Genomic DNA, 11,656 nt, shown 5'->3' with positions numbered 1-11,656 from the left:
AATAGGACCTGGAGCAACAGATTCAAACTACAGGGAGATTCCACCTCAGTGTTAGGAAGAACTTACTGACAGTAAAAGCTGCTTGACAGTGGAACACACTCCCTTGGAGAGTGGCAGAGTCTCCTTTGAAGGTTTTTAAACAGAGGCTGGATGGTCATCTGTTGCGGGTGCTTTGATTATGAGTTCTTGCATGGCAGGGGGTTGGATTGGATGGTCCTTGGGGTCTCTTCCAACTCTGATTCTATTATTCTATTTTAATAGAATTTATGGAATAAGGAGATTCCTTTGGATAGACTTGCGACCTATCATTTAAGGCTTCAAACACTTTGAATGGAGTACAGAAACTAGTAACCAGTGGAGCTGACACAGCATTGGAGAAATAAGCCCAAACGATCTTAACCCAGTAAGCTACCTTGCTGCTATGTTTGCATTAACTGAAGTTTGTGGACCATCTTCCAAGTAACCCACATGTAATACATTGCAATAATCAGGTGAAAGGTTACCAGGCAGAATCTTAACTTGTATGCCATCCAAAATGGATAAAACATAACAAGTGACAGTTCTCTGGTTCTCTTAGAATGGTCTTATTTTTTTCCTAAACCCTTCAATATCCTACAATCCAGAAGAAAAACTCAAAAGCAAATTCATCTTTACTCAATAGAATCAGAAAAAATCCCAACAGATTAATCCCAATTAATTGAGGAGATAAATGAACATATTCTCCCCATATACTTCAGATACAAAGGGCTATGTATTTGTTGGTATCATAAGCTTTTTTTCAGCATAGCTATTACTTATAAAGCAGGAGCAGCTTAACTAATCATTCTCTCTCCTCTTTAATTTATTTCCATTTTGGATTACATAAATCGGAATAACTGAAAATGTTTTGAGACATGGAATTCTAGAATCAAATAAGACTGTTGCATTTTCCTGAGTCTTCATCAGAGAGTAATACAATTCGGTTAAGTCTACCTTGATATTTTTTACTTTTTGTAACTGAGCAATCTTAATTCTGGCTCCTGAAGAAATTAATTATAAAAATAAGAAAAGCAATGATGAAATGTAAAATACAAAAGTCTATTTCCACTTACCTCTTCGGATAAGAGGACATTGCTTACAGACGACAATAATTTTGGCACTCATATTTTTCCCAGCTTGCTGGATTGCTAAATTTCCTTCTTTGTATACATTAATAATTGATACTGTGGCATGCAAGCTTCCACCTCTGGTGTTGGTTGTGATAACAGATCCAGTTATTACTAGGAAGATAAAGGATTAACAAATTAAAATGCAATTTGAATGAAGTAGCCAGACGCATATTGGTGACTTAGGTGTTGGTCATAAAGGACCCCTGTCTTTTCTTTTCTCATTGTAGAAGGAAGTATTCAATACTTCCTTGCATAACATTCAGCTTCTGCTAGCTTCCAAGTACCCACAATGTGGCACCACAGTTTATGGATGGGGTATGGCTAAGGCAGGTGTCTGGGAAGCATAATATCTATAGCTATGCAATGGGGATAAGAGAGCTGACCTCCAAGATCTCCAGTTGGAGTCACTACTAATGCTGCTTCCTGTCGCATCCGATTTAAAACACTGCTACATTTTCATCCTTATTTAAGGGGGGGAAAACCAACACCATTAGTGTAGCATCCAAATGTGGCTCATTTCAATTCATTTCTGAGTGTTTGCCACTAGCTTGAACTGCCTGAGGGCAGGGAACCGTCTAATTAAAAAGATTGTATGTACAGCGCTGTGTAAATTTACAGCGCTTTATAAATAAAGGTTAATAATAATAATAATAAGATGTTTGCTGTGGGTATGCCTAACTCCACTACCCCTTTCTTTCAGTTTTACCAAACTAAAATGACTGCCCAGGTGGGAGGGGACACCAAGAACTGAAAGCTTCAGGCAGGATGTGCAGTAGAACCTTCTCCTCCTGCTAATATAAAGAGAGAGAAAAAATTAAAGGAGCCATTGGAGGGGAGGGGAAACTCCAAGGTAGTTACATGATTCTTCACAGAAAAAGGAGACAATTAATCTACAGAATTTCATCTTATTGTCTTAGCACTCACAATACAGAGTTCATTTTAAGAAACAAAACAGGAGCCTGTGGAGGAGAAAGAGAACACGAATATTCTAAACCAGAAGTACCACTCAAGTCAAGAAGGAAAGGTGAGGGGAAAAGTGAGGGGTTAGACACATCCACACCTAACAACTCAGCCCATGTCAACAGCAGATACCCAGAAATATACTGAAATCAGCTAACCACCTTTATGAACCATAGTAATGAGGTTTTTTAAAAAAAATCAGAAGGAAAATGTAGCAGCATTTTGAAACAGAAGTGACAAGAAGCAACATTAAATGTCAGAAGAGTGAGGCACAAAATCACCCTGCCTGAATGAGTCCTGAGATAACTGAGTAGGTATTATGCTAACTGAATCGCTCACTTGCACTGAGAAACCACATATAAAGCTAAGATACGTATATCTGAATAGGAAAAGAAAGGATGTGAGTCTAAGATCTCATAATGAACAATTTCTACATGACAGAGCAATGTCTCCAAAGGATATTATGGAAGTGGGAGTAAAGCAATATTTAAAACAAATTTATCACTGTGTGTAAGAAAGTCAGGCTGTTTCAAGAAAACAAGATGCCAGCATAGTCACTGAATCAACACTTTCATAGAGCAACAGTTCTCCATCTGTTTGGTTATTTGTGTTTAGACTGGAAACCCTTTCTTCTGACACACATTCACTCTGTCTTCTCATCAAAACATTTCACTGAATATAACTGAGTCACAGACCCCAGTATAAGACATGCAGGTAGCATGATCTGAAAGAATTTCATTGTGCACTAATGGTAGTTTACAAAAATGGCCTGACCCTCCCCTGAAACTAAACATAAATTTCTAAGTCACTAGTTGAAGAAGTGGGGGGAAACCACTTTGTTGCTCTTACCAAAGTTACTTGAACAGTAATTGCTCTCAAGAGTTCCACTCCTCTTGCATTTCTGTTGGCAGAGGGCAACTGTAGGCTTCATAGCTTTCTCCAAAAGATTTGGAAAATAAAGAGTCAGTGAAGTGAATATTTCAGAAGCCACAGAGGACATGCATTTTTCTTGTTAGTATGTGCATCTGCAGTTATGTGTTGAAAATGTGCAGAGATAACTGGCATCCCAAAATTTAAAACTCAACACACTTCAGAAAGACGTCATGTCAACCCTCTCCTCCACCCCCTGCACATTAGTGTGTTTACTTTTAGCAGTTGGCCAAGTTCTGCACCAGCTTTAGCTCTAAAAGAGGCATGTAGTATGTCATGCTGATCATGAGGGCAGAAATTTTATTCTTGAGATCCATCTCTAAAAGTATGCGCTGCAGTCAAATGGATTAAAGAATTCCTGATTCACAAAAAACAAACAAAAAACAAACAAACAAACAAACAAACAAAAAACAAATTATTACCAATAGCCAAACCATGAGTTCCTCACAGGAGTAATCGAGTGTATGACAAGTAATGGGTGCACTCAAATGGAAAAAAGTTGCTGGTCTTGCAAATCTCTCATAGCTGCTCAGCAGCCATCAGGCATGTGTCCATTTAGTGTCAGAAAATCTATACATGACAGCTTGCAGTGTTAAGATTTACACAATTTGCATTGAAAATCATAATGTTCAAAATATGATACCACAAACTAATCTGATATTATTCTATATATAAATATTCAGGCTTGAAGAAACTGCTGCTGCTTTTTGATCCAAGAAATCCTCTTCTATTTAGAAAACTGTAGGAGAGTAATCAGTGACATTAAAGTTCATACTGAAGCTATTTTTCCCTCTAAAGCAGCTGATGTAGAGGCCTTACACTCACTTGTGGTGGTAGGGGACAAGGTGGTGGTGGTTGTTGCTGTGGTTGTGGGTAATTTTTTGGGTCTGAATTTGTAGTGTCCAATAAAGCCATCAGCAGTTAAACTTAAATCAGATAAAAACTGAACAAGCAGTTCGTTCCTCTCAGATGTAACAGGCCTGAAAGAGAGAAATGTAACCCTCTATTAGCTGAACTATATGCAGCCAACAGATTTTGTATCAAAGCACATAGCATACAAAAATGCAAATATTTTGAATCAACTTAAACTGAAAACTAGATCTTCCTTTTTAAATAAGAATTTTGTTTCAAATAGAACATAATGTTTCCTGTTACAAAGTATGTACTTGGATATACAGAACACAGTGGGCTTCACAAGTCTGGAAGAAATCTTTGTCAACAGAAATATTTACTTAGGGTCTTAGAAACATAGTGACATTCAAATATGGAAAGAGAAAACATGTAGTTCTAAAATGAAGCATTACACAACACATATTCACTAGTTTACATACTGATGTGTACAATTTGTCTTAACTACAAAACTGGAAACATATCATGCATGTGTTTAGGTTTATGAATGCAGTCATACAACCTTCAGATTTAATTCAGAAATTCTCCACTAGGTTCATCAGGTCAAGTCTTTATACATTTGCACTAGTGATTAAGACAAAACTAATAACTGGTCTCTTCCCTGATCTTTCCTTATATATTCTTTCTCATTCCCTTCAGCCATGTTCACCACCTACTGTATAATCATCTTTGTTTAATTCTTCTGTTTCCATGCTTCTCTATGCTACTCTTACCACTATGAGACTTTATCATGGTGTCTCCTACTTCTTCTCACTCTCTCAAAACTCACTTTATGCTTGGTAGACTACGGCCTGTTACAGACAGCCAAAATAAAGCTGCTTCAAGTCACGCATGCATCATTGAAACACCATACCTCCAAAGTGACTTGAAGCAGCTTTATTTTGGCTGTCTGTATAGGGCCTACGTTAACAGCAGCAGCAAGTGACTATGTTTCTGCAGCAAGTGGGCTTTAAGCCTCAGTAGCCCTTAGGGTAATATTCTGAGCCAGTGACCCACAAATTGGAGTATAGCACAGCAGGTGGAAATTCACCTGGTAGAGCTGCACTGCACAGCTCCATATATGAGCATCTTTTGATAGCCAAACCAAAGTACTAACAGCTATGTACTGTAATCTTTCTATAATAATGGAGAATATACAGTAGGCCCTTGTTATCTGCTGGGGTTGGTTCCAGGACCCTCCGGATAACAAAATCTGTGGATGCTCAAGTCCCATTAAATACAATGACAGTAATAATAATAAAATAATAAAATATTTATTTATATTCCACCTCTCCCTTTGTGAGGATCAAGTAAAGTGGTGTCCCTTATATAAAATGGAAAATCAAGGTTTACTATTTGGAATTTATGCTTTTTCTGAATATTTTCAAGCCGTGGATGCTTGAATCCATGCATTAAAAATCCGTGGATAAGAAGGGCTGACTGTACATACCTGTCACCAGCACAGTTCCAAGACTGAAATATAGTCATTTGAAATTTGGCATGGATACTGAATGCACCCAAGTGTGTACATCTTGGGTTGTTTCCTTTTTACAAGTATTTTACCCACCAGGAGCCAGACCTTCACTAAGCAGGCAAAGCCTTGGGTGATTCACTTCTGATGGCCTTTAGGCAGCTGCAAGTAATACTCTCCCCAGATTTCCTTCAGCTCTTTGGTGTGGAGGGGCTTAGTAAACCATCACGGTGGAAATGGGGAAGGAAAAATCAATGAGAAAGAAAACTGGGTACAGCACCAGGGTGGGAAAGAGCAGAAAAAATGAGGAAAAAAACATGGTGAGGGGAAGCTAAGGTCTGTCTAACCCAAAGCTGACACAGGCTGTAGAAATTCCAGACCAAAAAATGAAAAGGGGGAAGAGACGGATAAGAGAGAAATCACAGTAGTAGAGGACTAACTAGTTTCTAACCCAGCTGAAGGTGCTACATTCATGGAAATTGGTTTTGTCTGAATCGGCCAAATAAAATGACTTCTCCCCATCCTCTAAGCAGGGAGATTGGACAACACACGCTAGTTCTTGTAAGAACAAATACCCAATTCAGTAGCAGAACTGGGGTATACCATTCTTACCATTCATTTTAAAAAGTCCCCAGTTGCTTTGGATCTTCCTGGAAGATCTATTGGCTTCCATTGTGATGCTGGGCAGCTGTTTGAACACATCCTCTGCTGCCTGGTACGTCAGCCACTGCCACAAGTTGCTTGCTCTGAGGTCAGAACAAGGTGCCCAGCCATATGATCGAGGCTGAACACCTCATTCTGACCTCAGAGCGAAGTGACCTGTGGCGGCAGCAGACTCAATGAATGGCTCAGCAGGACATGCATGCAATCAGCTGCTCAGCGTTGCAACGGGGGCTTTGCAACAGTGGAGGGTCAGTTCCAGGATAGTCTGGGTTGTCCTGTGCCAGTGCACACAAGATCAGCATAGCAACAGCAGAAGCTGAATCATGACCCGAGTAATTACAATACTGTATCTTGGAAAATATTTCCCTCCCAAAAAACTCCTTCATAAAATTATAAGTACTGTAGCACATTACTTAAGCCACATGGAAGAGGCTTGCCCTTGTAAATAGTTGGTTCTATCTACAAAATACTACCGTGTGTCACTGGATTCAAAAATTTCAGGAAGGCAGAGGGAGTCTGTCTTGTTACCTTATGTGGTCCTCCCCCCATGAGATACTATTTCAGAAGGCTACAAAGGGCACATAATTGGTTGAAATTGGGGGAATAAAATGTTGTGGTATCTTCTTCTCCATGATTTGGCCCAACACTGCATGAAAAAAATCTTCTGCTTCAGGCCCTCCTACATTTATATACATCAATATCAACACCAACATGTACATACAACTCACTGAGTTTATCCAACTTACGATTCTTGAAAACAATGAGCCAATTTTTATAGCCAGGGTAGTATTAACACTAACGAACAAGCATTTTGTTCTTAAGTTTTGTTGTTACAATGAAGGTTAAGGCAAGGAAAATCCATTATAACTGGATTGATTAATGCAAAGGCCCTGCTGAGTGAATACAAAAAGCTGGCCCCATACAGACAGGCAAAAATAAAGCTGCTTTGGGTCACTTTGGAGGTATGCTGTTTCAATTATGCATGCATCCTAAGAGTCCGGAAGCTGCGCCAAAGCTGCGCTCTAGTCCTTAGGACTGGATCTTGGCTTTGGCGTGGCTTCTGGACTCTTAGGACGCATGCATCATTGAAACAGCATACCTCCAAAGTGACCTGAAGCAGCTTTATTTTGGCCTGTCTATATGGGGCCACTGAAACAATAATAGTGGCTACTTAGTTGACCCATACCCCACCTTGCCAACACCTTTTCAGAGAATCTAAAAGCATAACAGTTTAAATAAAATGAATACCATTACTTACGCTGGTGGACTGTCTCCACAGTATTTTCCAATTCTCTTAGCATCATTAATCTCACCACCGTTAAATATGGCCACATAGTCATATCTGCAGTAGTTATCTCTCTCCACATCAAATTTTTCAAACTTCAACTCTATCAGCTGCAGGAAAAGGATTAGGAATCTAATGAAAACATTTTTGTAGCTAATTATCCATAGGAACATTGCTTCAAAATTAAAACATTTTATAACCTATATCTTTTCAAGGCAAGATTAAACCTCAAAGATCTTCAAAGGCTAGCCAGACAAGCCCTTGTATTTAATCCTCTTCTAAAAACCTTTTAAAAAAAGATGAGTCTAAAATATTTTAGTCACTGCTTCAATGAATGAGTCATGTATTATGGATTCAGATATGTTCAGCACTATGTAAGATAAAATCCTGCATTTGCAGTTTGTACAAGTTTTAGTAGAAATAAAAATATGAAAGCAACAATACTGACAGGTAAACAGTTTGAAAATGCTGTCCAATATACTGTACTATTACAGAAATATGAACACAATCAAATAACACAAAAAATTATAGTAAGTAAATTATATGCACAAGGCAAAGAAAGATAAAAGCACAATAGTCAGACAAGCTGTGGTTAACCTTCAGTTGCATTAATTAAACCTAGCCAAGTTCCTAAACTATGAAGTTAATTTATTTTACTAATCCTATTTAAGATTAACCATAGTCTAAACTTGGTCAGGTTAAATTTTGGTTAATGTAAAACAAAGTTAAAAGTTCCAACCTCCGTGTGGCTGTTCTGGAGGAAAGACTAGGGGAGAATCCATGAACCAGGTGCTCTATACTAATTGTTTAAGACTAAACTATGGCTTTGGTTTAAATCTGAATGTTATCATTGTCTACATATGCATCCAGTAGAAGTCAAAGCAGAAACTTAAGCTATTCATTTTGCATATGCTATTTGCTGACTTGTAAGACACCTTGAATACATAGCAATAGTAATAGCAGGTACATTTCTATATCACGTATCAGTGCATTACATTCTGGTAGAAAAGCAGGAAAATAGAGAAGATGGAGGGGGAGGATAGTTCCTTGTAAAATCTCATTATACATTTGGTGACACCCTGAACTGCTCTTTACATTGCCCAAAAAATGAAATGAGACTCTTTCAATATTTCTTTCACTATTGGCTTTAATAATAGCCCAACCTCCTTTAAAGGAACTTCTATTATAATGTGTATATACTTAGAATATTCCTTGATTATCTGGCCCGAAACCATGCTTGATGATGAAAAAGAAAGAAAAGAGACTAAGATATTTTATTAGAATGGTGCTTGAAAAATAAGATTCTTCATATAACTGCATTGCTAGTTGTGATGACCACTGATGTGAAAAATATACTTATATAAATGGCACATATCTATCATCCGCTGATGTCATTTTAAAGCATGTTTAAGTCTTATTATATATTTATTTCAAATTGTTCATTCTTTTCTCAAGCATGAGTGTATTATTATTATTGTTATTATTATTAGTTGTTGTTGTTGTGTGTGCCTTCAAGTCATTTCTAATTTATGAAAACCTTATCACAGAGTTTCTTTGACAAGTTATGTTCAAAAGGGGTTTGCATTTGTTTTCCTCTAGGGCTGAGAGAGTGTGATTTGTTTACATAGCTGAGCAGGAATTCAAACCCTCTCCAGAGTCGTAGACTAGTCCAATGCTCATACCACTACCCTACGCTAGCTTATTGCTCTCCTTAAAAAAAAGCAATAGATGTGCCTGGCCTCTACTTTACATGCTCAAGAGGCATACCTGAAAGACTTCAGGTTGGTAGCTGCAGGTCTTGGTCTTCCACTGATGAGAGGGAGGTCCAGAGGTGGAGAAGGGGACCTATCTACAGAGTTGTGCTCACTGAAGAAGTAAAAATGTGCACCAGTGTTGCAACTCACACAGCAAAAAGGACTGAAGGAATGCCAAAAGCCAAGCTGTGGAGGCCTTGAACCAGTAGGTTCAAAGGCCCCTTACTTTTTGGATGTAGTTCCAATTCAAAAATATACTCTAGTACAGTTATTATCCTGATCTATCATGAATTCTTGAAGCAGTGGCTTAGCCAAGATGACAGGATCTATGAACTGGAGCCATCATGAATTCAAGGCAAAATCCGGGCAAAGTCCTGGAAAGTGATTCTGCAGCTTATGCAAGCAGATGTTAACTTTGTCAATGTTGCTGTGTGCCTTCAAGTCATTTCTGGCTTATGATGACCCTAAGTCGAATCTATCATGGGGTTTTCTTGGCAAGTTTCTTCAGAGCAGGTTTGACATTGCCTTCCTGAGGCTGGGTTAGTGTAACTTACCTAAGGTCATTCAGTCTGTTTATGTGGCTGAGACTAGTTTCAAACTCAGGGGCTATATAGATGGCCGGCTAAACGCTGCTCCTTTTAGCCCTGGATCATTGTTGCAGCAACCACATGCCACGGCAATGATCTGCTCCCTCTTGGGAGCAAAAAGAAGCTGCTGTAGGCAGTTTCCTGGAAGGGGCACCACGATGACACCCTTTCTGCAGAGTGCCGTTTGGGTGCTGCACAGCCCGTGCGTCATAATGGCACGCCCTGTGTGGGTGGACATGTGGCATAATGGCGCACGTGTGGCGGAATTAGAGCTTTGAGTGTGTAAATGCTCAGCCCTAGTTCAACACTAGCATGCGGTCAGGCTGGCACAAAGTGCCAGTTTCAACTGCCCCTCAGTCTCCAGAGCCACAGCTTTACAGCTTGGCCAAAAGACAGTCTGAAAATGTGATGCTCCCCCTTTCCAATGCTGCAGCTGCCCAATGAAGAACCAGTGCTTTTTTCTTGCAGTTATTGGCCTCTTGCAACAGTTGAGGTTAAGATCACTAGCAATTTAGATGGCTCTTGATGGACTTTCTGCTTCTGAATAAGCCTGGAGTGCATTCCATGGCATCTGATGGCACAGTTACTTTCTTGGGACTGGAGGAAGGTGCATGAATCAGAAAGGGAGGCTCTCCTGGAGAAAGACTGGGGAATAATTCTGTCTTTCCAGAGCTTCTGCCACTTGAGGACTCTGTTTGTGAGAGCCTATGATCTAGGGCTACAAGTTAGCTTCTTTTATACTGAAACCCACAGGATGGATTTTTTTGTAAAAAAAGGTAAAAATACTCACAAAACAAACAACACACACACACTCACAGTGGAAGCAAGCAAACAACCTAGCCCCCTTTTCCCTCTTCTGCCCTTTTCAGAGTGAATTTGGCAGTAGCTCAAAAGTACAGGTTCATTCGCCATACATTTTTCCTCATCCATCCCCATGGGGCTGCTAAGTTAATTTTTAAATATTATTATTGTACTTGTTAAAAATCCTGTTCAGGTTATTATTACTTTATTGCATGATTACTTTCATGTTATATTCTGCTCTCAAAATCTTAGTTGATGAAGTGTTTAAAATATTTTAAATAAAGAAAATACCAACAATTGTTCCCTCTTTCCACAATGGTACCATATTTCATTATCCTTCTCATTTTTTGTTAAGAAATTTGTTTATTTATCCATTCCTTAAATAAACAAACATTTTGAAGTCTATGCACTCCCTCCTTTATTTTGGTGTTGTTACAAAAAGAGTGAACAGGGGAGTAGATGCAACCTACACTAAGACTACACCCTTATAGTTAAGGCATGAAAGGCTTGTCAGGCTACACATGAACTTTATCTTAAGAAGAAAAGGCTTTTTCAACTTTGTCTGTAGTGATCACAACCAGCCCACAATAACTCTGTAAATTAAATCAGGCTGCTAAGAAGTCAATATTTCTCTTATATTTTTTTATTGCTGGAATCTCTCTGAGTAAAATAAAAGCACAAAATGTTCATGCGGTAAGGTGAGACCTTGATTCATTAGTACAAAATTCTTCACAAGAAGCATTACTGGAATAAAGTCAATATAAGTCTCTACTCAGATGTTCACAGCCACTTAATGAAAACAGTTTCTTGAGAATAAGAGTCCAAGATGAGAAAAATAATAACGGGACAATATAATTCAATAAGAACTGGAATAGATCTTCAGGCACGTTTGAGAGCAATCAAGTGCTTTGCAATTTATCATGTTAAATTATATCACTGGCAATCCATAAATGGTTAAATTATCTGTATATATAAAGGAAGGAATGTAGATTAAAGATGAATCCAGGAAAAGACTAAGCTGATGTACAACTCGAAGTTCAAGAAAATGTTATCCTGATCAGTGCAGGAGGGGCAGTGAGAAGGGTGGGGGACATTAAGGATCAGAAGAATATATTATCTTGGCCAGTGCTTTCATTTGGAGGATTATGATCATGAGAAGGAGATTAAAA

General features: G+C 38.7%; 1 protein-coding gene across 1 annotated transcript in view; it reads right to left on the bottom strand.

The window, feature by feature from the left end:
• The window catches only part of LOC149318162 (procollagen C-endopeptidase enhancer 2-like), a 28,161-nt gene that overhangs the window by 1,431 nt on the left and 15,074 nt on the right, over positions 1 to 11,656 (bottom strand). The window contains exons 5-8 of the mRNA XM_089507736.1: positions 7,319 to 7,455; positions 3,864 to 4,018; positions 2,958 to 3,041; positions 1,092 to 1,259 (exon numbers count right to left, since the gene is read on the bottom strand). Of these exons, the coding sequence (XP_089363862.1) occupies positions 1,092 to 1,259; positions 2,958 to 3,041; positions 3,864 to 4,018; positions 7,319 to 7,455 (544 nt within the window). The remainder of the gene's footprint in view (positions 1 to 1,091; positions 1,260 to 2,957; positions 3,042 to 3,863; positions 4,019 to 7,318; positions 7,456 to 11,656) is intronic.

The sequence above is a fragment of the Sceloporus occidentalis genome, unplaced genomic scaffold (genome assembly GCF_023333645.1).
Source record: "Sceloporus occidentalis isolate IW3139 unplaced genomic scaffold, rSceOcc1.0.p SCAF_2, whole genome shotgun sequence".
NCBI classification, from domain to species: Eukaryota; Metazoa; Chordata; class Lepidosauria; order Squamata; family Phrynosomatidae; genus Sceloporus; species Sceloporus occidentalis.
This window is presented reverse-complemented; position numbering and strand designations above follow the sequence as displayed.